At 46.0% G+C, this 27,445-nt stretch overlaps 2 protein-coding genes and 1 pseudogene across 2 annotated transcripts in view; all 3 read left to right on the top strand.

Annotated features, from left to right (window-relative positions):
* Positions 1-27,445, top strand: part of LOC127673836 (low-density lipoprotein receptor-related protein 11-like) — a 223,230-nt gene that overhangs the window by 183,452 nt on the left and 12,333 nt on the right. The window lies entirely within an intron of this gene.
* Positions 14,670-15,230, top strand: LOC127673511 (sorting nexin-6-like; annotated as a pseudogene).
* The window catches only part of LOC127673510 (low-density lipoprotein receptor-related protein 11-like), a 30,894-nt gene continuing 24,000 nt past the window's right edge, over positions 20,552-27,445 (top strand). Inside the window, 2 exon segments of the mRNA XM_052169191.1 lie at positions 20,552-21,344; positions 26,708-26,868. Coding sequence (XP_052025151.1) covers positions 20,786-21,344; positions 26,708-26,868 — 720 coding nt within the window. The 5' untranslated portion in view covers positions 20,552-20,785.

Genomic DNA, 27,445 nt, shown 5'->3' with positions numbered 1-27,445 from the left:
GTGCCACAGTAGTATTGATCAGACAAGCTCTCTAAGATGCTTGGGACTCACCAAGCAGACTGGACAGCCTTGGTGACCCAGGCTTCTCCTGCCTCCGCCTTAGTCCCGACAATGAAAGCACACAGCACCACACTTGGATCTTATACATGGATTCTAGGCACCAGCTCTGGTTCTCATTGTTGTGATGCAGGCACTTTAACCTTTCTCCTCCGGCTTTGGACACACAGAACTTTGTCAGCAAACTTTGTGGAGATAATGCCCACTTGCTACAGGAATGGCCTGAAAGAACCTGATCAGAGGCTGGACCATACTACATGAAATACAAAACCCAGAACCTCTAAAACATGCAGTGAAGGGCATGTGTAAAAAGGCTCAGAGAGATCCACATGTCAACATGAAATTAGGAGTGTGGCCCTGTTGGAGTAATCGTGCCGTATCAAAGAAAGTATCACTGGGCCTAGCCTTTGAAGTTTGAAAAACCAGTTTCCAAGCCAGAGTCTCTCTCTTCTTGCTGCCCTTAGGTAGGGATGTAGGACTCTGAGTTAGCATCTCTCCTTCCCACCCTGAGGAAAATCTCTGAAATAGTAAGCAAGCCCCAATTAAATGTTTTCTTTCATAAAAGGTACAATGGTCAGTGCCTCTTAGAATGAATAGGACACAGACCAAGATAGCAGTTGGTACCTGGGAATGGGGCATTGCTGTGACAGGCCTGGCCATGATGGTCATGGGCAGACTGTGGACTTTGGGACTTGGGATAGGAAAGCAGTTGAACATTGTAAGTGGAGGTTAACTGTGCAGGAAGACAGTGGTGCCTAGAGCAGTAGAGTTTAGGACAGCCTGGCTCAAGATTTCAGACGAGAAAATATTAAGTGGACAAAAGACCATGCTTGTGATCTTTTGGTGAAGAAATGTGGCTGCTTTTTGCTCCTGTCCAAAAACAAAACAAAAACAAAACACAAACCAAAAGCTGCCTAAGGCTAAATTGTCGAGTCTGGGATTAACGGCTTTGGTAGAGATGATTTCAAGACATCTTAGTGTCCCTGTGTCATGTGGTTGTCAGTGGTCACTCTTCTTCAGTTCTATAATGAAAAGGAGCAAGCTGAGCCGGGAAATACAAAATGGACAGCTTGAGGAGTAAAAGAGCACCAGGACGTGTAGTAAAGTTCAGTGCTCAACGAGCTAAATATGCAGAGACAAGCTCAGTTCTAAAAGGAACAAGAAGAGGTGTGGCCTCGGGGAAGGACTCCGCTCAGCTAAGTTTCCAGTCTCTCAAGAAGAATGAAAAAGATGGCTAAGCAATGAAGGAAAGTTACAGACACAGAAAGCTGACGACACTGTATTTGAATCAGAGGAGCCAGGACCCAGACTAAGCAAGCAGCAAATCTTGGCAGCTTTGGCCATGTAGTTATGGCTTTGGAGTCAAGAATACAAGAAGGGGGTGTGGAATCTCCATTCTCAGATAAGAAAGGCTGCTGAGGCCAGGTGTGTGTCAGGGATGTCCCTGCATGGAGGCTCAGAAAGACCACTGTGAGAAGCTATGAAGGTGTAGCCTGGAGTTCATTCCAGACCCCAAGATTACAAAGATGACAGAGTCATGGCCGACCTACCGAGGAGAGCTGCTAACAGGTGGAGACCAGCACGAAGGACAGAAGTCGGTTGCTTTCAGCAAAGCTTAAAGGATTTGGTGTTCTGCAGTGCACTTTGACATCAGACATGGAGACGCAGGGTTTGAAGTTTGACCTGCTGGTCATCCTTCTTGCTGTGGTTCAGTATTTCCTCACTGTGGTCCATTCCCTCCCTTTTGGACTGGAAATGCATATCCCCTGCTATATTATGTTGAAAGTTTGGGATCTACGTTTTAATTTTAATTTATAGTGAAGAGGTTGCCATGAGTCTCAAAAGAGACCTTGACATCTGGGTTTTTATATGAGGTTGAGACTGTGATAGATCTTAGAGACCTTTGAAATCAGACTGAATGCATATTTGCATTATGATATGGCTACAAGTCTATGGGGCCTCAGAGGACCATGGGGTGGTTTGAGTAAGAATTCCCCCAGAAGCTCAAATATTTGAATGCTTGATCATTAGAGGGATTAGAAGTGGGTCCTTTTTGGAGTAGGTGTGGCCTTATTGGAGGAAATGTGTCACTGGGGAGGACTTTGAGATTTCAAAAAACCCATTCCAAGCCCAGAGACTCTAGCTTCTGGTTGCCTTTGGATCTGGATGTAGAACTGTCAGCTACCATGTCTGGTTACCACCGTGATCCTCCCCAAGAGGATAATGAAGTTAACCTTTGGAACCATAAGCCTCAATCAAATGCTTTCTTAGTAAGAGTTGCCATAGTCGAAGTGTCATCTCTTTGCAGCAACAGAACTCTGAGCAAGACAACCTGTTTCCTCCTTTACCTGCTCTTGAGCAGAGTGTTTTATCACAGCAGCTAGCACGACACAGTGCCAGATCTCCTGGATCCAATGCAGCCTTCAAGGGGATGGTTTCCTGAAACTGGTCAGAGAAAGGCCCTCAGTACCAGAACAGTACCAGTACCAGAGAAAACCAGGATGGCTGAGTCCGGTAGTAGAAGAGTGCTGTTGAAAATCTCAGAGATGTTCACATGTCAAGGTGGATCGAACAGCAAAGAGTTCCAGGAAATGTGCAGAGCCCATGCTGCTCTATGGGATGAGGGAGCTGCCATATTGAGAAGGACAATGAGAATGACCACTGAGAAGGACACCAGCATTGATGGAAGCTCAGGATTGATGCTGATGGCTCAAGGCTGGGGGTGGAGTTAGGAGACTGTATTCCTGGGTCCCAGCAGATATGGAACAGAAAAATCCCATCATACTGACTGTCAGGAGTGGTCATATCAAGGACAGTGGTCCACTGAGGAGGAAGGAAGACACAGCCTAGGGGTTGACTATATAAGGTGGACATGGCTAATAGAACACAAAGATCTTAAATGCAGATAGATGATCGGCCAAGCCAGATGTGACTGACTTTAATAATTAAAGACAGAACAGATGAGTAGGACTCTGAGAGCTGCCTTCCCAGGGCAGAAGAAAATACCAAAACCCACAAGAACATCAAAAGTAAACACTACATTTTAAAAAAACCTGTCGTTTCTGTCTCTCAGCAGCTTTATTGGAGTGGTGTCGGTTTCTCTATATATCACAAGCCCATCTAAGAACCTTGGTTCTTGCTATTGGTACTTACTGACCCTGATGAGGAGACCCTAGCTCAGGGGTAGAGCACTTGGTTAGTGCCCATGGGGATCTGGAAGGAAAGAAAAGCCCCTTTTTCTCAAGCATTAGATGTAATACGTGGCATTCTTTGAGTTTATACCTAGCATTTATAAGTAGGTTTTATCTTTTTATTTTTTTAGTTTTTAAAACCATTTTAAAATTTAAATGTATTTTAATCCTGTCTTCCCTCCCTCAAACTCTCCCTGATTCTCTCCCCCTCCTCCCTACACATACAGCTTTCGACTGTTTTTCAAGAACAACCCAAAAACCAAGTATAACTAAAAACCTAAAAAATAAAATTCAATATCACCCAAAAAGAAAAAACAAAAAGAAACCACCTAACTGTAACCAAATAAAGCACGTGCACACACACACCACACACAAACACACACATATCACACACACACCACACACACACCACACACACACCACATATATACACACATATACACACATACCATGCACACACACCACACATAAACACACACACACCACACGCACACACCACACATACACACACATATACACATACACCATACACACACCACACACAAACACACACACACCACACACACACATATACACACACCATACACACACACCACACACAAACACCACACACACACACATACACACACCACACACACACCACACACACACATACACACCACACACACACACCACACACATATATACACATACACCATACACACACACACCACACATAAACACACACACACACACACACAAACACACACACACACACACACACTAATTCATGGCTTATTCATTGGACAACTACTCCTGAACATGAGACCGTCCCTGGAAGGCTTGACGTTCCCAGCGTCATTCCACTGAAGAAAACCAATTTTCTCTCTCCCAGCAGGTAGACCCAGGGAGAGAAGGGATTGTTGCAAATTATATAGTTTAGGAAATAGTGTGAAATCCTGTCTTAAAGCAAAACAACAAGAATGAAGGGGTAAAACATGTGAAACCATGAATGGTCGGGACTGCCTTGTTCCTGGATCCTATTAAGATCTGCTGGAGAAATACCTTGAAATGGAGGGAAGAAGGTTTGAGGGCAAAGAGGTCCCAGAATGGCTGAGGGCTTGCAAGGAACACTAGGGGGAGGCAGTCTTCAGAGCAAAGTCCAAGAAGCTCTGAAGCTGTCTGAGAAGGCTGAGCGCCTCACCAGGGATTCCCTCTGCAGTCTTGCCCTCCTTATTTTTCTACTGGCCAGGCCCTCCTGGAGTAGCGATTGATGTTCCTCTGTGATGCTGGAAGTGAGGGGAGGCAGGTACAAACCTGCTGCTCTGAGAGAGCTGTCGGGGGAGGACGCTACCCTGTGATTCAACAGGCTTGCCTCCCTCCTGCGGCCCCCCCACACACACACCCACTCCTTCAGTTACAACATTGAAACTCACCTGCACACAGCCACAGCGTGGAGCTCAGAAGAACCAAAAGGTGTGGAACTCCGGGGGAAAGGTTTAGCTTGTTGGCTGCATTCTTTGCCATACCCTCCCTGAGCAGCAGCTGTAATCCGAGAGGAGAAGCGGTGAGGATTTCGTGCCACCCTGCAGAGGATCCAGCAGAGGATTCACAAAAATGCCAGGCGCCAGGGCTGGGACCTCCAGCAATTGTCGCGGTCTCTGTAGCTTGCCTGTCCCTCCTTGAGGATCGCTAAGAGGATATGCACGAGTGCTGTACAGAGAAACTGGAAGGCCTGCCCCTGTCAGCCCCTCCTCGGGTTTGGGTGATGGTACTGGCCCACAAACCGCTAAGTCCTGACTTTCAGGAAGTGGCATGGCAGACTTGTGGGTGAGACTTGCACAACCTAAGGCCAGTCCCAGCCCCAGGCAGAGTTAAGGCCCAAGGCAATTGGGTCGCCCCTGAAAACTATTTATCCTGATTTCATCAGCCCCATCACCAGTCTCCCTCTCAGTAGCCTGCCCTTCCTGGGTTCCCCTCTGTGGTGATTTCAGCTAGCTTCACCAATGGGAAGTACTGCTATTAAGAACTGGGGCTTTTTTGGAGTCTGTGTGGCCTTGTTGGAGAAAGTGAGTCACTGTGCAGATGGGCTGTGGAGGATCCACCCAGCCTGGAGTGACCCTGCTCCTCTCTGCCTGCGGAGAGGAGTTTTCTCCTGGCTGCCTCTGGATCACAGTGTAGAACTTCTGGCTCTTCTGGCCCCCACATCTACCTGGATGCTGCCATGCTTTCTGCCATGATGATAATGGACTGAACCTCTGAAACTGTGAATCAGTCCCAATTAAATGTTTTGCTTTATAAGAATTGGCTTGGTCATGGTGTCTCTTCACAGCAAGGGAAGCCCTAAGACACCCTCTGATCTCCTCCAGCCGTGCTGCACTTCCCACAGGGCTGCCTCTTCCTGCAGCTGTATCCCAAATTCATCTGTTCCTCCAGGTCCCTTCCCATCATGCTGCCCTCCCCTGTCCTGTTTCTTGTTGTCCTAATTCTTGCCCCCTTCACCCAGCCCCCTCCACATCTCTCCCTGGCCATTCTCCCCCCTCCTTCAGCTCCTTCCTTTACCCCCACCTCCCAGTTGAAGACAATGGCTTTATCTTCTGACCATGGCTGTATGACCATGACCATTTTCTCCTTAGCTCTGTGACATTGGAACCTAAGAACTTCAGGAAAGGTCTACAACCATAAAATTATGCCAATCAAAAGCAGGCTCTGTGGCCTGGATCTGGCCCAGGGGTGAAGAGCACTGACTGCTCTTCTTGAGGGACCACATTGGAATTCCATCCCCTCTTCCGCAGTGTTCCCTGAGGCTTAGGTATGGCAGAGTTATGAAGAGGCACCCCTTGGGACTGGGCTCCACAACTCTGCATATCGATTGGTTGTGGTTTTATGTAGTGGCCTCCATCAGTTTCATTGAGATGCTTCCTTGATGGGGGTGAAGGACACACTCACCTGTGGGTTTCAGGACAGATGTGCATGGATGCTTGTTAGGGATTATGCTGGCCCTGTAAGGTAGTGGTTGTAGATTCTCCTAGACTAACATGACCTCAGCACTGATTAGCCGGGTTTCCAGAATCAGGCATGGAATCCCTCTTTCTGAGCATGTTCAATGAGAGAGCTGCTGTCTACTAGCAAGGTCTGTGCCACCACTGCACATACAAGGGAAGGGACTTGAGGTCAGTCCCAGCTCAGGGGCCTCTGGGCCCAGTTTCTAAAGCACACAGTGTCTTTAGCAATAAGGACTTATCTTCCAACTCTGGTGGTAACCAAGGCAACAGAATTAGACTATATGTCTTGGGATTCTCTTAGATAGCCCTGAACACAAACTCAAAAGATGGCGTCTATTGTCTGGAATTGGGGTATTGTTAAATCGTCTCTTAGTGGGATGTCATCAGCCCACAGGGAAAAAGGCTCATTAATGCCGTATATATAGTTAAAGCTGCCACCTCCCTTTCTCTATTCACCCCTTTGTCCCCCACGTCTCCCAACACTAGTAGGACAGAATGAATAGAAAAAAGAAAAAGAAAGAGAAAAAGAAATCCCTGAATCTAACCTCTCTATGTTCATGCCTACCTGACCAATGCCAGGAACAGTATGTAACCAATCTACATAAACCGACATCAAACATTCATCACCCATGGAATGACCAAAACTCATCCACCCCACCTCTTGGGAATGGGGCATCATTCTCTTAGAAGTGTTTCCTGCTGACATGGGGCATTGACCTTTTTGGGAGAGGGGCAAGAAAACTGGGAAAATGATTAGTCTTCAGAAAGCTAGCTGTAACAGTTGTCCAGTTTCTATGGGCTAGGAAAATGTAGTCTTAAATGAAGGCTTAAATTAGACCCACATCATAAGAGGGAACCCATGACTGAGACCGTGTGGTTGGCCAGAAACAAGAGGCTAGGGAGACAAGAGACCCAGGATAGAACCAAATATGACTGGCATTTTAAAAAGTCAATGGTTTCCAAGCCACACCTCTACCTGCAGCCCACATCAAAACTCCACTGTCTGGACCACAGTCTGCCTCCCTGGAGACCTGCTGCTGTTAGGGACCGCCAGCTCTACCTGCCATCCCTGAGGCCTGCTACCACTACAGACTACCAGTCCAGCCAAGAACAGAGACAACCAGATGCCTACAGGCCAGCACAAGAACAGAATCAATGAAAGCCAGGGCAATATGGCTGGTGTGGGGTTATTTGTTTTCTGTATTTTCTAGGAGGTAGTTGGCCTCGTTGGGTTGGAGTTTTCCTTCTCATACCCTCCGTAGGGCTGGGTGAGTGAAAATATATTCAGTTTTGTCATCAAATATCTTAATTTCTCCATCTACAGTGATTAAATATTTGCTAGGTATAGTAAGTCGTTTGGGCTGACATCTGTGGTGTCTTAGGGTCTGATCTGCCCAGGCCCTTCTAGCTTTTTAGAGTCTCTCTTGAGATGTTGGGTGTAATTTTGATAGGTCTGCCTTTATATGTTACTTGGCCTTTTTCCCTTGAGGTTTTTACTATTCTTTGTTCTGTACATGTAGTGTTTTGATTACTATGTGGAGGGAGGATTTTCTTGTCTGGTTCAATCTATTTGGTGTTCTATAAGCTTCTTGTACTTTTATAGGCACCTCTTTCTTTAGGTTAAGGAAATTTTCTTCTATGATTTTGTTGAAAAGGGTTTCTGGGCCTTTGATCTTGGAATCTTCTCTTTTTCTATTCCTATTATTCTTAGGTTTTTAACAGTGTCCCAAATTACCTGGATATTTTACAATAGAAACTTTTTAGGTTTTATATTTTCTTTGATATATTCATGTCTTCTATTATATCTTCTATGCCTAAGATTTTCTCTTCTCACTCCTGTATTCTGTTAGTGCTGCTTATGTCTGTAGTTCCTGTTTTCTTTCCTAGGATTTTTATCTTAAGGGTTGCCTCATTTTGTGTTTCCTTCGTTGTTTCTATTTCCACTTTCAGACCTTGGGAAGTTTTATTCATATCCTTCACTTGTTCAATTGTATTTTCCTGTTCCCTTATATTTATTTGCTTCCTCTTTTCATGCCTCTGTTTGAATTATCTTTCTGTATTTATTTAAGGAATTTATTCATTTCCTCTTTAAAGGCCTACATCATCCTTATAAAATTGGATTTAAGATCCTTTTCTTGTGTTTCAGTTTTGATATGATACCCAGGGCTTACTGTACCAGGATAGCTGGGCTCTGCTGGTGCCATATTGTCCTGGTTCTTGTTGATTGTGTTCTTAAGATATCCTTTAGGCATCTGGCTTTCCCTGGTGTTGGCTGGATGGTCCTGTTGATAGCTGGACTCCTCAGGAAAGCAAGTGGAATCATAGACTAGACAACACAGGTCAGACAATCCAACTCTGCTGGCTGTGCCTCCGGCAGACATCGCTGGCAAGAGATTGGTGGGGCAAAGTTCCGAGCTGGTAGTTCTTGGGATCCCTGCAGGCCTCCCCAGAGATGCAGGATGCTCTTAGAGCCCCACCGGACTCCACCAAACTGATGGCAAGCCCAGAGCCAGACAATGGATGCCAGGGGAACCTGTGCAATTCCCCTTTGCCAACTCCTCCATGCAGACCAAACTGGGAGGGGATTAGTGGGGCACGGCTCCAAGCTGGTTATTCCTGGGGCCCCAGAGGCCTCCACAAGGAAGCAGAACATTCTTGGAATCCTGCAGGGCTCCTTGGAACCAAAGAACAAGCCCAGAGCCAGACAATGAAGGTCATAGGACCATACACCACTTACCTCTGCAGGCTCTGCTCCGGGCAGATCAGACTGGAAAACCTGAGTTCCCTTCTTTTACCTCACCCTGGTCATATTCCTTGCAGCAGCAGAGCTTGCAGGGACCCCTACCATGTCCTAAGCATTTAATGCACTTAATCCAACATCAACAGTCCCTGTGGTTTTTCACAGTCTCAAGACTGCTTCAAAGCACAGTCCCTTCTGAAGCTCAAGGCAATTTATTAATTGTAAACCCCTATCAACACCAAACGACCATTTACATACTTCCAACAACATAGAATGTACAGTACCACTCCACTATGAAGGAGAAATGGGGGCATGATAAAGAAATACTAGAACAAAGCAAAACTGAAACCCAGCAGGAATATCTCCAAATCGTTTAGTGCCATGTCTGATGCAAGAGGCTCTGTCCTCATGGCTTTACAGCGTACCGTAGCCTCCCTCCCCCTCTGTCTCTCTTGGTAAGTTTCCTGGTGTACTCTCTTTTCTGTAGCTCTCTTGGGTACATATCTCATGGCTCAGGCATCTCTAACATGTTGGCATTGCCAGTACAATCCAGGCCTTAATTTCACAGCTGTGTGAAGTGATCTAGCAAGAGACTCCCTACCCTGTAAAACACTTGGCTTCAACAACTCTCTTTAATCTCAAGGAAGATCCTGTGACCCCCTTCTGCGCTCATCATGACTCTAAAGCCAGCACCACATAGAGGGCACTTGCCGGGGGCCTGCCTGGCCTTAGGACAGATGCTGAAGGGAGACACAGCATTACACATAGGCCAAAGACTGAGGGTCTCTGGCTGTGTAGGAAATTTAACTCTTTCTTACTGTTCTGTGCTTCATTAAGTGCTGGAGAATTTAACTATCTATCTTATTATTTACTTTATAATTTCTGGCAATTAACATAGGCTATATAGCAACAAAGAATTCAATAAAGAAGATTTATTGCTAAGGCTCCTTTCACTCTTGCCCAAAGCCCAGACTCTCACTGGCCAGGCAAGGGGGAGGCGTGGAACAATTGATTTTAGTGAACCAGGAAAAAACAGTCATGCTCACATAAAGAAACTTTTACATAAGCAAATATCCATAGACACATTGATATTCATACACAGACATGTTGGGCCTGACCACCTGTCTCATCACCTCCACAAGTATTCATGCAAAATTACACACACACACACACACACACACACACACACGAACAATAGCCCCTCCATGAGGAGGTTTCATTTAGCAAATAGCAGCACAGAAAGAACTCACTCAGTTTTGATGAAAAATAAGATCCAAGTTCATTGCTCAGAGAAAGAAAAGGCTCCTACCTTTGTATTTCTGTTAGTAAAAAAGCCCTTAAAGAAAAAGCTCCTAAGTAAAGAGTAGTCTCATGGTAAGAAAAAGACCTGCCTGCTCTCTCTGCTCGCCTCCGTTCTGCTCTCTTATTGGCATAGTTTCTAGCTCTTGTACTTTTTTTGGATACATGATCATATGCTATTCTTGCATCTTTATTCAAAAGTTCACATGTTCAAACGGGGGGAAATAAAATACGTTTTATTGATAGCTATAAAACAAGGGTTTGGGAAAATAGACATGAGGCTGGGTGGTCAGAGTAAACAGGCCTAGTTGAGACTAGCCAAAACAAACATAACCGATCTTGAGAAAAATATCCCTAGCACCCCCCCTTGATAAGTTCTAAGGAGGAAATATGCCAGCATAATTTTCCCAGCCACCCAGTTCTTCCCCCCTTAAGGAACTTATCAGCCTGGCTCTCTTTCAAGGACTTTCCAAGGCTAGGTTAAGAGTGGGAGGAGGGAAATTGATTGACTTGGCCAAGAACACCCCCTTGAACGAACTGGCCAATGCCTAAAGAGATCCTTTGTCTTGTATCTCACCAATTGCCCAGTCTGTTGCTGGACTACCCTCTGTAAAGTATAAAAAGTGTATACTTTCTTTGTTCGTAGTTGTTGCTTTCCCTGCGAGGCGCAACCCCACGCGCAAGGATCAATCTTCAATCAATCAATAAACCTCATGCTTTTGCAGCAATCTTTCGTCAAGCTGTGGTGTGTGGGGCTGCGCACCTGAGCTGAGACCCTGGAGGGTCTCCTGAGTTACAACAAAACAAACTCAAATCACAAACTGAATAAGAAGTTACAACAGAGATGTTTACATTTGTTTCCACTAAAACTAGTTATCTAATTAAACATGTGTCATCTCTCGCTAGCTTCGCGAATTCATTAAAAGTTTCAAACAACAATTCTTCTGTTTAAGTTAACATGGTTTTGTCAAGAGGAAAATCATCTGCTTAGTGTCTCATTGGTTTTGAGGGTTTGTATAGATGAATACAGTCAATATTTTATCTTCTATCTTTGCACCTACAATAAACTGCTCATTCCCTTTTTTGACCTTTAGTTATCAGACAATGGTTCCACAAACAGTTCTGAAAGCCTATTTATCTGATCATAAATCTGTTTTACTTCTGCTTTCTACCTTAGTGCAGTTCACTCATGACACATGAAGTTTTAGAGATCCCTAATTGCAGCCTATATTATAGAGGGCTCAAATTTTACTTGTATAAATTAAGGAATTCTATAGAATCATCATTAGGAATTATGAAACCATCAATTTATCTATAAAGTATTGCTATAAGAGAGTGCATCTTTGTAGATCTGCAGAACACCTACCCAATAGAGTGGGCTAATGCCCAGGAACTATTATATTAATTTAATAATGGCAGGAAAGCCATATCAGCTGCGAAAATAAATCTTGAGGTTTCTGAAAGCCTTGCAAATCAGAATTATGCATTAAAGACCAAGCAATGCCATGTGTCATCTCCAAAACATAACTTGAATGCTTTTATCTATTTGTAGACGGCTGCTGACAGGCACTGCCAAGTGTGGCTACCAAATTAAGCTGCACCCTGGCCCTCTTCAATTACATTCACAATTCTGGGACTGAAGTTTCACATACTGTGCCTGGCATCTTCTTTTCTTTTTACAAGCCACTAAGTCCAGTTGCTGCTGGACATGTTTGTGTGGGTGGTCAAATATTTCTTTCCTTCCTTTCTTCTTTCCTTTTTCTTTCTTTCTTTCTTTCCTTTTTCTTTCTTTCTTTCTTTCTTTCTTTCTTTCTTTCTTTCTTTCTTTCTTTCTTTCTTTCCTTTTTCTATCCCCTGAGACAGGGTTTCTCTGTGAAGCCCTGGCTGTCCTGGAACTTACCGTAGACCAGGGTGGTCTCAAACTCAGAGATCTACCTGCTTCTGACTCCCGAGTGCTGGGATTAAACATGTGTTGTCATCATCTGGTTCAGTGGTCATATCTTAAACAAAGGATCATCTTCCCCCTCACCCAGCTGCTACCAGCTAACTGCTGTTGGTTCCTCAATATGCAGAGGATCCTGGAGATCATCTGTGGTGGGATTTTGCTAGTTTGATTTTGTGCAAACAACCATATTGTTCATCAGTAAAAATATCCAAGTTATGTCCAGAACACACCATTTTACAGCTCTCTCCCCATCCTTTAGTGCTTATATTTTTTTCCAGTTCCTAGTCTCTGGTGATGTTCCCAGGACCTTCATGGTGGTAATCAGGAAGGAGGTATGTCATTATAGAAGACCTTTTAGAGCCAAGCATTTAGTCTCCTATTCCTTAGGACTCTGACTCATTATATGTCTCAGCTCTGATCGCTCCCCGTTGCGGAAAGACACTCTCTGGCAAACACTGAGAGCATCCCAGGTCTATGGCTATACATTGTCAGCACTGAAAACTGGGCAGAAGGCCTAGTGGTCAGCATCTAGGGAATTTTACCTGTTAGCACTGGGAGCTGGCCCTTGAGTACCTCTTGTTTGCCTTTTTGTATTTGTTGGTAGTATTTATTTTTGTTTTGCACATAACACTAAATTATACTTCCAATGCTGTATTTGTTAGCAGTCTGGGCAACAGGATGTCCTTGGCATCCTGTTCTGCATAGGTTCTTTTGCTCCTGGAAGACTCTGCTTGGTAAGTATCCTGGAATCACAAGACTTGACAGAACTTTGGCAGAGCAAAGGGGGTGGGGTGGGAGTGTGAAGGCTATTTCCTCCTGGCAAAGTGTGTCTCTTGTTTTTTTAATAGGTATTTTTTCATATGGTGTTAAACACACATACATGATGATGCATGACTATAATATCAACAATAGGAACTTTTTAAGACAAGGTCATCTTTGGCTATATAACAAATCTAAGGCCAGCTTATTGATGAGAGCACGTCTAAAGAACACGGTTTGGCAAGGGTATGTGCAATGAACAATGCTACTAAAAAGCATTGAAAGTTGTACATTAGTAGTTATGGTTCAGGACAGCCCTTAAGACAGACATAGAGTGGTCAGTATCAATGCTGCATGCGGACTTGCAATGCCAACCCTCAAGAGGCTGAGGCAGAAGGAACACCAAGTTCAAGACCAACCTGAACTACATATAGACAGATAGTCTATTAAGTAAACAAACCACTAAGTTGATTTGGTGACTATATGTGACTATACTTCTGTGAATATATATTCACATACATTTGTCCTTTGAAAATGAAATTACTTGAGCAGGTGAGAATTCTCAGGGGGTAAAGTCACCTGCCACCAAAACTAATAAACAGAGTTCAGTTCCTGGTATCTACATGGTAAGAGAGAACCAACTCCAATCTAAACACACACACACACACACACACACACACACGCACGCACACACATTATGGCACTAATGCACCAACAAACATACACATAAACACAAAATAAATTAAAATGCAATAAAAATTTTTAAAAGAAAACTGCCCTTTGTTTATTTGGTTGGTTGCCTGGTTTGGTATAGAGTCCAGCTCCCACGTTCTAACGGCGAGTTCCCTGGAAGGAGAGATGGGTGTGGGAACAGGTGGCAAGAGAAAACACGTGGAGAGAGACAAAACATGGCTTCTGATTCAGCTCTCCATCTTTAATGCTTCTCTCCCAAGATACAAAGACAGGCCAAGCCCCTCCCCTGAAGGCTGGAAACCAGTTCTTCTTGTTCTTCAATGAGTGATCAGGTTGCTGGCTGCTATTCTTTTAGAATGGTGGGCTGGGGGAGGTCGTAGTTTGGTTTGTTTTTCTAGCCAGGGTTTCTCTGTGTAGCCTTGCTGCCCTGAAACTCACTCTGTATACCAGGCTGTCCTCGAACTCAGGGATCTGTCTGCTTCTGCCTCTTGAGTATTGAGATCAAAGGCGTAAGTACCACACCAGGAAATTGCCTTGTTTGATTGTTTGTGTTTGTGTCTTGTTTTTCTGAGTCAAAGTTTCTCTCTGTAGCCCTAGCTGTGCTGGAACTCACTCTGTAGACCAGGCTGGCCCTGAACTCAGCCTCTCGGGTTCGCATTGCCCATCTCTATGTGAGTAAAGCAAATACCTTTATCAACACCGTTGTTGTTACTTTTTTCACATACAATCTGGGGCAAAATTTCAAAACTGTGATGAAGACTGCCAAGATTCTAATTTTTTATTGTGATCTTAAGAAGTTCTTCCATAAAGATTCCCTGGCAAGAAGACTTGGGTCTGTTGGGCATGGTAGTAACACATCCTTTCCTGACACCATAGAAGAAAGACAGCTGAAGTTGTCATAGAGATTGCATATGGACCTGTCATCTTACCACTCAGTGTGTATATCCAGAAACCAATGGGTAAAGAATTCCCGGCGAGCCCTGGATTCTGCAGCAGTCATAATGGTATGCCTGGATGATGGCTCCGGCTTCCTCTCGGAGGAAGACGTTGGACTTAAAGCAATAATTGTAGATCTCCAAAGTGATGCTGCTCTTCAAGTGGACATTTCGGATGCTCTCAGTGAAAGGGATAAAGTCAAATCCACTGTTCACACAAAGAGTGCATTGCCAAATTTTAAGCAAAATGAATTTTCAGTTATTCGGCATCATGAGGAATTTGTCTGACTTCACGATTCCTTTGTTGGAAATGAAGACTATGCAAGTTACGGTATCCCACTAGCACCACCAAGACTGATTTTGATGCTTCACGGGAAAAACTGCAGAAGCTTGGAGAAAAGGCCAGGGCCAGTGACAAGGGAAGAAGAATTCACAAAGACCAAACAGGAACTGGAAAGCTGAGTATCTGGCAATCTTCAAGAAGACAGTTCGATGCCTGAGGTCTTCCTGTGTCGAGTTGCAGCGCATCCTATTTAGAGAAAAGATTTAAGTTTCCACATCTTCTTGGAATATAATCAAGATTTGAGTATCAAGTTTCCTTCCTCTCAAAAGATTCTTAGTTTGTGACAGGTTGACATAAAAGCAGCCAGGACACCGACCTGGCCCCTTACCCACACTCTACCTCTAACTGAGCCTTTCTGTAACCTTGCCTCCTCCCCACTTTATCCTTCACCCAACATGCGATTCCTGATGAAGTCCAGCCCTTAATGGGCCCTTAAGGGTCCATTCTTTCAGTTGTCTGATGACACAGGTGGCTCTCCCTAAAACACATGTTCCCTTTCCAACATGGTTACAGCCCTGATGGTCCTCTATCTCACTCTGAGAGAGAATATGCATCCGGGGACCATTAGGCAGTTGTGAGTTACCCAACATGGATGCTGGGAATTGAACTCAGGTCCTCTGTCAAAGCAATATTCCCTCAGCTGCTGAGCCATCTCTGCAGTCCCCAAATAGAGAAGTTAAAAACACAGTCAAGCATCTCCCTCCAATTAGTTGAGCTCCAAAAAAGATGCCAATGAGAGAACTTCCTCAGCACTTAGAGTAAATGTGTTACCACCTATAAACCACACTTCAGTGACATTGACCTTAAGAAGGAAAAAAAAAGAGCCCAACAACACAAAAAATCCAACCCAAGCAAACAGAAGGTTGGCTTCCTTAACAGACCTTTGCTGTGTGCCTTCAGAAGCCACTGTTGGCTCTTACAGAAGCACTGCAAATTCCATTCAGACACCAGATGGCACCAACAAGCGAGGCTTAGCCCTCAGGGAAGTTGCTGTAACTTACTAAGTTAGTCTGGCTGGCCCCAGCATTTCATCAGTGGCTTGGAGAGACACATAGACTGGTGCTCACTAAATGATGGAGAGGCTGAAGTGAAATCAGCTGGGTGGTCCGGTACCCAGAAGATGTTCAATGAATAGTCCCTGTCCTCAATGTGATGAAGAGGGTAGAAGCAGGGATTTAAACTCCTCTGTAGAACCTCCTCCAATGAGTGTCCAACCTAAGTACAATCAATTCAAATGTGGATTGTTAAAGGTGTGTTAAAAACCTGTATCCAAGGTTGTCCTCTGGCTTGTACATACACATACATGTACACACACTCATGTACACCTATGCATACATTAGTATAATTTTTGGAGTTGGGTGTTGTTGTTTGCTTGTCAAGAGAGGGTTTCTCTGTGTAGCCCTGGTTGGCCTGGAACTTGCGATATAGACCATGCTGACCTTGAACTTATGGAGATCTGCCTTCCTCTCAATTGCCTGGAACACCACTATCCAGATATATTAGTGTGTGTGTGTGTGTGTGTGTGTGTGTGTGTGTATGTTGGTTTCCCAACTAGAAGTCATAAGTATGTGGTCAAGGGAGCCCCTGGGGATAAGTAGGGTCAGGAAGTTCCTGTCTCCCCTTCTTCTTCTCTCAGTGCTCCATTACTAAGTGTGGGACTGTGAAAGGTAGCATGGTCCCGGGATGAACTATGGCTAAAAGCCCGGGTGACAATGAAGGGATAGTGGAAGCTTTACCTGTTCCCAGGCACCAGCCCCTGCCACTAGCTGCAGCTCCCCAGAGATTTGTGTCCCTCAGCATGTAAGGACAATGCCACAAGCCCTTCAGTAGGCTCAAGACAGATCTCCATTTTAATGAGGTACCTAAAGGCCTGGAGGGCTTAGCCAACTAGCTTTCCTTCTTAGACATTCCTCCCTGGAAAAGGTATTTAGCTTCAGGCCTGCCCTGAGAAGTGGGCAGTTTTACACAGAGAAATGTAGAGGGGGTGTGGGGGGTGGGGGAGAAAAGGCTGGCCATGAGCACAGGAACATGTGGAGAGCGAGGGGCAGGGGAATGGGGAAAGAGGGGGACAAGAGGACAGAGGGAGAGCAAGAAGGCAGGCGAGAGAGTAAGAGAGAGTGGAGCCAGCGCCCTTTCTAGTGAGTCAGGTGCACTTGGCTATAACTCCTCCTCTGTCTGCATTTCCCTCCCTCTGCTGGGCAGCTCCTCTGTCTCCCTACAGTAGCCCCGCCCAGCCTACCTGACCCCTCAGCAATTCCTCCCACACTGACTTAGCTTGTGTCTCTCTGTTCCCTGTCTTATATCCTAGAAGAAAACTTCTGAGTGGTTCATCTAGGCCAGGTGTTCACAACTGCTTCCAACATAGGGGTGGGGATAGAGTCACCTGCGAGCTAAATCTGTCCCAGCAGGCAGAGAAGACTCCATGAAAGGGGTACAGATGAAGATATGGAGGGCAGGTCTAAGTATACTGACCACTTCATTAGCATGTTCAGAGAAAAGTTAGACCCACCTGGTTGCAGGAAATATAATCTTTCAGTTTTGTGCATCTTGTTTCTTATCTGTAAAATTAAGGAATGGGCAGTTCAGGCAGGATTGGGGCAGTTCAAGCAGGATTGGGGCAGTTCAGGCAGGATTGGGGTAGTTCAGGCAGGATTGGGGCAGTTCAGGCAGGATTGGGGCAGTTCAGGCAGGATTGAAGCAGTTCAGGCAGGATTGGGGCAGTTCAGGCAAGATTGGAGCAGTTTGTGATGCTAGAAAGTCTGGGGCTGGTTACTTTGGAGCTGTCTAGGATGTCGATTCTGAGGGAACATCTGGAGCTGGCAAGTTGCTGGAGCAGTTTTTAGTTGATTTGAAATCTGCTAGGACAGATAAACTAAATACTGAAGGAGTTTACAGGAAATTTTTTATCTTGGCTGTACATTTGAAACTTTTAGGCTCGTGGTCCTGGTACTTGGGGAAGGGGAAGAGGACAAGGGAGAGGGGGAGGGGGAGATATCCCATCCCCCAGGAATAGGCAGGTGGGGGAATTCAAGGTGTTGGGTAGCAAGGTTCCCACAACAAAGGATCATGCACCTGAGAATTCGCTCACTGGGAACAACCAGATCTTGGTGTTCAGAATTTGGGATTTGTACACAGTCCCAGACCAACCCCCAACAAGCAAGTGAACGGTGGGGTGTGAGGGGTTTGGAATACTGGGTGTGTATTCTGACTGTGGGTGAGGGAAAGGGGTGAGTGGGGGAGAGTGAGCAGTGTGCGGTTAGGCAGGTCAGTCAATATCATCAGAGATCTGAGGATGGATTATAGGAGGAGGTATAATCTAATGGCCTCGATCAGTTCAAATAGCAGAGATTTTTCACGACCTAGACAATAGCCCTAGGCTCCCCTGGTCTTGATGGCCGGGCAGCAATGGTAGGCCTTCAGCTGTCACACAGGGCAGTAGCCTTGGGCTGTCAGATTCAGATCTTAGAGATTTTTGTTTCTTTGTTTTTGTACTTGGAAAAATTGACATCACTTTGACTAGGCAGAGCAGAGCAATTATCCCAAAAATGTTTGCAATTGGCGCCAAGCCATCCAGTGAGGCGTGGGCAGCTTTCCCAGTGGTTAGTGTTACCACAATCCAGATGGAGTCACTGTCATCACTGCGCCCTGTCTGTCTTCTTTAGTGACCACAAGATCTGGGTTAGGCATCACTGTGTTTGAAAGGGCCTCGAAGTTGGCACAAGACACCTCAAAACAAAGATTTATTTGCCCCTGTGGGACAAAGGATAGAGAGGAGAAAAACACACCTATAAGAAAATGACAGTTTGTAAACTGAAAAAGGAAATCCCCGTTAGGATGAGCTGGCTAATTTTAACTGGGCATGTTAATGAGGTCAGCCAAAAGAGGGAGGGCTTCTGACTGCTGGACCTTGGTCTGCAGCCTCAGAGGGAGCAAGTGGCCAGATGAGGGGCTCGACCTTGTTGGCTAGCTTTAGGAATGTAATCTAACAGTTTAGCAAGGCAGAGGGAAGGGGGAAGGGCAAGGCTGGCAGAGCCATGTTTACCATGCCCAGGCCTGCTAGGAAGCCCTTCAATGTCTCTCTAATCATTAAACACTTGAAATGTCATATTCAGAGATCTCTGAAGAGCATGAGGACCACCTGCTATCTAGTATGTTTGATTTTAGGCTTAACCTTGAAATGTACACACACACACACACACACACACACATTAGGTGTGTGTAGTCCAAGGAGGGACAGAGGAGAGTGGAAAATGAAACTATGTTGAAGGGAAATGGAGATAAGAAACTTTTGGCGGTGTAGAACAGAGTGAGATATGAGAGATTTGGGGATCCTGTAATTGTGTGAACGACAGGAGTTTTGATACAGGAAAAGACCAAGCAAGCAGTTGAGGGCAGGAGAGGGTTGAGACTGTGGCTTCCTAGGCGGGAGGAGAGGGACACAGGGAGGGGAGATGACGGGCCATAACTATATTACATCTCCAGGGTGGAGGTGAGAGGGGAACTTGGAGAATGATGAGAGAGAAAGGAAACAGGGAACCAACAGGAGAGCAGGTGGCTTCAGGAAGGGAGGCCGGAGCAGAGCAGCTGCAGGTGGAGAGTTTACCTTAGGCTGGCACAGGAGTGAGTGTGGCTGGTTTCTCATCTGTAAAATTAAATTACGAGATGAGAACAGAGGTGGTGCGGCCCTGTGATCTCAGCACTCAGGAGAAGGCCGGAGTAGATGAGTTCAAGGCCAGCCTGTGTGTGCTACATAGTGAGATACCGTGTGTGTGTGTGTGTGTGTGTGTGTGTGTGTGTGTGTGTGTATGCGTGTGTTGCTAGGGATTGAACTTGGGATCTTGTATATATACAGGCATTCTACGATTGAGATGGTGACTTAGAATATAAGGATGAGGGGTCTTGAGTGGGATTAGGGAACCCTAGGAGGCGCCTTCTACTCTGTGAGGACAATGAGACCATCTATGATTTTAGAAATGAATACGATGATATGTTGATCTTAAAGCCGCACACTGAAGAGTGCTGTGTCCTATCAGTCAAACTAAGTCAGGTGTCCTCTGTTCCAACACCCAGTAAACTGATGCGGGACCATCAATCGGCTCCACCCTCCTTCCCATACCACCTGGCTTTTGCCTCCCTACAAGTTCAGCTCTCCGTTGCTGAACTTCTGGTGTTTAAGTTCTCTAAACGAAACTGAAAGGCGAATTAGAACCTGAATGTAAATGTTCTGTTTCCTTTATTACCGACCGTAGTCCAAATCTCTTCAATAATACATAATGCAACGAAGCTGCAAGCCAAAACCCTGGCAAAGTTGTCTGTGGTTGCCTGGCTGTGCTGGTCGCTCTCCGGAGTAGCCCCGGACTTTAGACTGATGGATTTACTGACTCTCCCCTCCAACCCCGAGCGCCCTACCCTGTGAGCTATGGCCTTGCGCGGGTCTGCTTGCTTAGTGATGCCTGCTAGGCCCAAACACACACGCTGCCTAGGGTGTGATCACGACGCGGGGCAGCCAGGCAACTCCGGGGAGTCCCCTCCTCCTCCCCGCCGCGCGCGCCTGCGGAAGTCCCGCCCCGAGCCGCCCCAGCACGCCAGGCTCCGCCCCGCCGCAGCCGCTGTCCGCACGCCGGTGCTGATCCACGCAGAGGCCGCGCGTCGCCCCGGTGCGCTTCCGCGGCCGAAGCGAAGATCGAGGCACCGAAAGCCCGTAGCCTGGTAGAAGGGCCAGGGCGGCGCCAAGTCCGGCCGAGTACGGCCCGCGATGCCTCTCGAAGCCGGCACGCTCGCCGCCTCCGTGAAGCAGCCAGGCCCCGGGGCCGCCGAGCTCTGAGGCCGCGCTCGTGCCATGGCCGCCCGGGGAGGACCGGGCCCCGGCTCCCGGCACCGCGCGCTCTGCGGGCTGCTGCTGCTCTGCCTCTGGCTGCCCGGCGGCCGGCCCGGGGAGCCCGCCGCTCCGTCGTCCGGGGTGGATAGGCTGCTTCAGGACTTTCGCCGGCAGCTACAGCGGGCACGGCCTCGCGAGGAGCTGGAACCGGAGCTGCTGGGCGGCCCGCGGGAGGATTGCCCGGGTGCGGGCGGTACGGCGGTCTACCGGGCGGTGCCCGACACCATCATCCGCCCGCAGGACTCCATCGCGGCGGGAGCCAGCTTCCTGCGCGCGCCCGGGAGCGTGCGCGGCTGGCGGCAGTGCGTGGCGGCCTGCTGCTCCGAGCCGAGCTGCTCGGTGGCGGTGGTGCAGCTGCCCCGGGGGCCCAGCGTGCCCGCACCCATGCCCGCGCCCCGCTGCTACTTGTTCAACTGCACGGCGCGCGGCCGCAGCGTCTGCAAGTTCGCGCCGCTCCACGGGTTCCGCACTTACACCCTCAGTCGCGCTGCGGACGCCGCCGGTTTCTCTGCCGGGCCAGGTAAGCGCCACCAGGAGGGTCCCGCCTGCCACCAAGCATGCAAACTCCTCTGCTTCCAGAGGATAAAAGCTGCAGGTAACAGGGAAAGTGGCTCACATTTTTTTTCAGACTTTGGGCTGGTGCTAAGAAAGTGCGGTAAATGGGTAGTCCATTGGACTACCTTTGAAAGATAGGAGGGCAGATCCGAGAGGACTCACGCACGGATCGATTTAAGAGGATATCTCAGAACCTTCTTTATCCCAGTCAAGATCATTTTAGTTTTATTTCGTCTCATAGGTTTTATGAAGCGTGCTTTACAGCAGGAAATAGCAAGGACAAGATTTGATTAGATACAAAGTTGCTCCTAACACCCACTCCTGCTTCCTGCTTTGGCTCTCTGTCTGCACATACTTAATTCAGATTAAAAAAATGTAAAGGAAAACTTGTCACTGGGTCTTCATTTTTTTCTTCCACACCTTGCCCAAAAATTACATCGCATTCGTGACCTTGTTGGTTTTGTGTCCCGCTCAATTTAAGGAGGGCCAGCTGTGTGCGGAGGGGGTCGGAACTCTGTACTGGAGTCTGCTGGGCTAAGGACACAGTGTATAAAGTTTGTCTCTTTTTAAAAGGCCTAAACAGCTTGCCCTGTGGCTTTTATATCAGTTGCTCTAGAAAAACCAAGGCACAAAGCAGGGGCAAAGTAGCACAGAAACAAAGTTTATCCTCCCCACCCCCAACCCCAGGTTTGCCGTGCTCCTCTGTCACAAATTCGCTTTGCTACCGGAGCTTTCCTTAAACCCTGGGTGTGGAAAGTAAACAGGATTAAGAGTAAGGCCCCAAACAAAAGCCATCTAAGTGGTTTTTTATCCTCCCTCCCACTCTGTCCTTCCTTTCTCTACAGGGAGTTTGCCACATGACCACTAGCATGGCCTCCTCTCTGGGGAGCACTCACTGCCCACTCTCCGGGAAGCACTGATGTGCCCAGATTTCTTGGGGTCCTCAGCGACCTCTGGTGCGGCCTTGGCTCGCCGGCTGCATTGATTGGCCCTGTATGGAGGCAAAGGGCATTTTACAAACTCCGGGGATTCCCGGTCCAGATACTTACCTGTTTGAGTTCTTTGTTTGTGAGACAATGTCGGTTTTCCTTTCAGGATTATTATGCTTTCTTTCCTGCTTTCTTGTGAATCTTGTGAGCATGTGGAACTTGAGGCTAAATGAGACCTTGATTTAGCAATGCTCCTTGCAGGGAATTGTAACCAGTCTTTAAGGAAGAAACGGGGCGGGATGAGGGTGAGGATGCTTGCTGGATGGGACCAGATAGATTTAGAATGGTTTACCCATCTGCCAGTAAATTGGTCACTCTGGGTGAGTTCGACTTTAGAAGCTGTTTTAAGCTATTTGCTATTTCTCACAACAGCTCAAAGGTCAAATCCTGTTGTAGGGAAGGCTGGCCTGGAAAGCAACTTGCCTGAGGGCCACTCAGAGAGCTTTCCCTCAGAGCCCTGGGCCTGTCACTCTCAAGCCTGACACAGCTGTTAGAGATAGTGAGAGAACTGAAGATAGAGTAGGAAGGTATCTTGATGTGACAGCCTACCTGCTAGAACATCTGAAGTGCCAGAGATCCTCAGCCCTCCAGATTGAGTCCAGGCTCCTCCCACACCAACCATCTTGGACTTGGCTCTGTTCTAGCTCAAGTTGCCATAATGAGTGAGCGTGGATGTTTCTTGTGATTTTTCTGGGCAGTATAGGTGTCTATGGTATCATTACAGAACCGTGTGGCTGGCTGGTGTGACTGATTGGACAGACCCGTGGGAGGCCTTGAGTAAAGAGGGCTGTGGGGTGGAGGCCCACGTCCTTGGGATCCTGTAGGTGCTGAGAATATAATCTTTCAGCATTCAGGGACCAGAACCTGTGTGCTGTTTTAACTAAGCTAGCCTGAAGTCCAGTGTCTCTGCGTAGTACTTGGAAAGAACCCTTTGCAAGTCAAACCAAAGCCTCAGGTGAAATTCAGCCTTCTCCCAAGCAGACCTCCCTCTGCTGTCAGTCTTCAAGTAGGTAGGGAGGACCGACCTTCCTGTTCAGGGCTGATCCCCCACAGCAGGCTGACTCATCTCCACTAACCTGGCTAAATAAATAATACTCAGATTACTTGTTGGCAGTGTTGGAGAAAAGGTATTGAGACAACTCTGACCACACACACGTCCCAGATGGACATTTACTTTTGTTTGTTTGTTTTGGGTTTTGAATTTTGAGACAATCTTTCTGTGTAACAGAGGCCTGGCCATCCTGGACTCTTTTCATAGATCAGGCTGGCCTCAGACTTGCAGAGGACCGCCTGCCTCTGCCTCCCGAGTGCTAGGATTAACAGAAGCATTCACATCCTCTACTTATTCAGTGTGTTTATGGACATGCCTGCCACGGCCTTTGTATGGGAGACAGGCAAACTTGCAGGAGGTTGGTTTTCTTCCATCGTGTGGATCTTGGAGGTAGAATTCAAGTTGTCAAATTTTCTGAGCCATCTCAGTGGCCCTATATACACAAGTATTTTAAAATTAAGCCGCAGTCTACTCCACAGGTAGAAAAACTAGAAGCTAAATTCAGTATTGTCTATCTGGAAGGAAGAAGTCTTCAAATCAGTTAAGTAGACCATCAAAGAAAGATTTTGTACAAATTCAAAAAAATTGTGTCAATTAATAAGGAACTGTAAACAAGAGTCTAGGAAATACACTCTTAAAATATTAGCAGAGCTAAGGGTTGCTTTGACAAAAGTAAATAAGCAAAGGTTCAAGTAAAGAAGACATGCAGCTGATAAACAGAGGAAGTGGCCCGAGTTAAAGGTAGGCAGAGGCTAGGCATACAGCTTCAAGGGACAGCACTTAGCTAGCACATCGGAGGGCCTAGGCTCAATCCCCAGTACCATCAGAAAGAGAGTGTGTGTGTGTGTGGGGGGGGGGGAGAATCAAATGTAAATGTCAGCTTACACTTACTAAATTGTATAAAACAACCTAACCTGGCACATGTGTGAGACACTGTATACTCATGAGCATTGATGGTGTAAACTGGTACCAAGCTCTTGGAAGCCAACTAGGAAATAATATATCAGAGATTTAAAATATCCATTCTTCGAGGGTAGGGGTTCTCAGCCTTCCTAATGCTTTAATACACAACCTCATGTTGTGGTGACCCACCCCACCATAAAATTATCTCTGTTGCTGCTTCATACTGTAATTTTGCTTCTGTTATGAATCCTAATGTAAATAATTTTGGAGATAGAGGTTTGCCAAAGGGGTTGTGACCCACAGGTTGAGAACCACTGTTCTAGTTTTTTGGGGTTTTGTTTGTTTGTTTTTTAAGGACAATAATCTGTGCTAGAGAAACAGTATGAGCAATAATATGATAATTGTGGTATTATTTACAGTGATAAAGTTGATGAAATATAAATGTTTCATTCAGACTGATAGTGAATGTCAAGTGAGGAGATGCAGGTAGAACCCTTAGCACACTGCACTACGTGGTACAAATAACTTACCAGTAACGGGCAGTAGAGGTGCACTCATTTCATCCCAGCACTCAGGAGGCAGGGGCAGGGGCAGGGGCAGGGGCAGGGGTAGAGGCAGAAACAGGTGGATCTCTGAGTTTAAGGCCATCCAGGTCTATGAAGAGTCCAGGACAAGTGAGGGTTCTGTTACACAAAGAAACTCTTTCTCAAAAATAAATAGAGTATAAATTATATAACATATAGCATATAATATTTTATTATATATTATAAATATCCTATAATTGTTACACAATTGTTTTATTTATTTAATTTAAAAATTAATTTTATTAATTAAATTAATAGTACATTTCATTGTTGTTGTTGTATTTGATCATCAGTATCTTATGGGAAAGACAGATGGGACTTCACATACTTAAAATAATGAGAGCCATACTGGAATTATGGATTTTTTTTTCTTCAGTGATGCAGTTTAAAAAAAAAAAAAATGATTGATTCACCAGCCTGGAAAGGAGAGACAAACAATCCCAGAAAGCTTTCGTCTCTGTATCTGTAGGCCTGCCTTCCCTTCTCTGGCCCCGCTCCGATACCTTGTTTTTGGATTGCCCAGCCTGTCTGTAGCCTTTGCACCACTTGGCACAGATTCAGGTCTGTCAGGGAAGCTCCAGTCGCAGCAGGTGTGGGAAGAGGCCACTAGCTCCTTTTGTGCAGTAAGCCCCGCCTGGCAGCCCTCAGTCTCAGCTGTGTGAGTCGCACTTCACCTCCCTCGGTCTGACCCACTGTGGTTAGTTCCCAAAATAAATCAATGTTCCCACAGTACTTAACATGCTCAATTACATTTTTATTTATAATGAATATTCGAAATTACATTTATCTCACTCTTGGAGAGTTGTATTTTGTTTGCTTCCAGAACTGTTTCTGTGTAGATAAGCTCTGGTTTGTCTCAGAAAACATTTAACAGTATAATTAGCCTGACTGGAACTGAGGAGAAATTGTTTTCTCAGAGGTCATCAGAGGTCAAGTTAGACTGTGAGGGTTTCCCTGGGCTCAGAAGTCATATCTATGATGTAGTTAAACAAAGTCAGTGATGGTTATGACGTTTCTTCATGAGAAGCAAGATTAATTTGTTTCCTGACAAGCAAGATATTTCAGTGCTTTCTCATTCTTCCATGTAAAACCTTTGAAGGTTTTAAAAAAAATATTATTGGGAGCCGGAGAGATGGCTCAGTGGTTAAAAATACTGGCTGGTCCTCCTCAGGGCCTGGGTTCAATTCCCGGCATCCACATGGCCATCCACACCTGTCTGTAACTCCAGTTCCAGGATCTCTGACAACATCACATACACACACATGCTGGAAAAACACCAATGCACATAACTTAAAAGTAAATCATTAAAAAAAATTTTTTTAAATGGGGCTGGAGAGATAGCTCTGTGGTTAAGAGCACTGGGTGCTCTTCTAGAGGACCTCGGTCCAATTTCCAGCAACAACATGGTGGCTCACAACCATCTGTAATGGGATCCAATGCCCTCTAAACAGCTACAGTGTACTCATATATACAAATAAATATATGTGTATGTGTGTGTGTATATATATATGTACAGATGTATGTATATGTATATATATGAGTATATATGTATTTACGTGTATATATACACACATATATGTATGTGTATACTCATATATATACATATATACGTATATACATATATATAATTATTTTTCTATAGCACGCCATACTTCCTCTTCCACATGCAGCATTGCTGAAAGTCCATGTCAGAATAGGATGGAAGTTATTCTCTTTGAGGTTTTTTGGATGGACTGATCTGCAGACAAGATCGGCTGGGGAATCAAGAGAGCACGTCTCTCACGTCTCTTCTCTCTCACAGGTGAGGACGAGCCTCCAGTCAGCAGGGCTGGGAAGGATGTGGTTTTACAGCTGCCCATAGACGGGGTAGTTCTAGACGGCCGAGAAAGCACAGATGACCAGGCCATCGTCCTTTATGAGTGGACCCTGCAGCAGGGTGACCCGTCGTCAGTGGACATGAAGGTGACTCTTGTTGATCTTGCTATCAAAGCTGATGTTTCTGGGAAGTGGTTTTCTGTAATGTCCTTCGCTGTCAGTCCCTAAATGCACGTAAGCAAGCAGAGTGGACTTACGATGGACAGATCATAAAATCGATTATCGTAAAAATGATTTATTCTGTAAACTCCCTTTGGTGCTCAGTAAACGGTCTTGATTGTTTGCTTGAGAGCTTGCCAGGGTCCTGCTCCTTCAGCTCAGAGGAAAAGACTAAGGCTGTGTTTCAATAATTTTGGTTCCTTTTTTAAAAGGTTTCTCTTTTCTTAGTATAAGATTTAGGTCATGGCCAAGTATGATGGCACGTGCCTGTAATTCTAGTACTCAGTGGGTTGAGGCAGGAGAATCTTGTGATTCAAGGCCAGTCTAGACTAGGTCACCAATGCCTGGCTACCCTGGACTAAAAGTTTAGAAAGTACCGGGCAGTGTTGGTGCACACCTTTAATCCTGGCACTCAGGAGACAGAGGCAGGCAAATTTCTGAGTTCAAGGCCAGCCTGGTCTACAGAGTGAGTTCCAGGACAACCAGGACTACACAGAGAAACCCT

The sequence above is a fragment of the Apodemus sylvaticus genome, chromosome 23, assembly GCF_947179515.1.
Source record: "Apodemus sylvaticus chromosome 23, mApoSyl1.1, whole genome shotgun sequence".
Lineage (NCBI taxonomy): Eukaryota > Metazoa > Chordata > Mammalia > Rodentia > Muridae > Apodemus > Apodemus sylvaticus.
The sequence above is the reverse complement of the archived record's forward strand: the minus strand, read 5'-3'. Positions and strand labels throughout refer to the sequence as shown.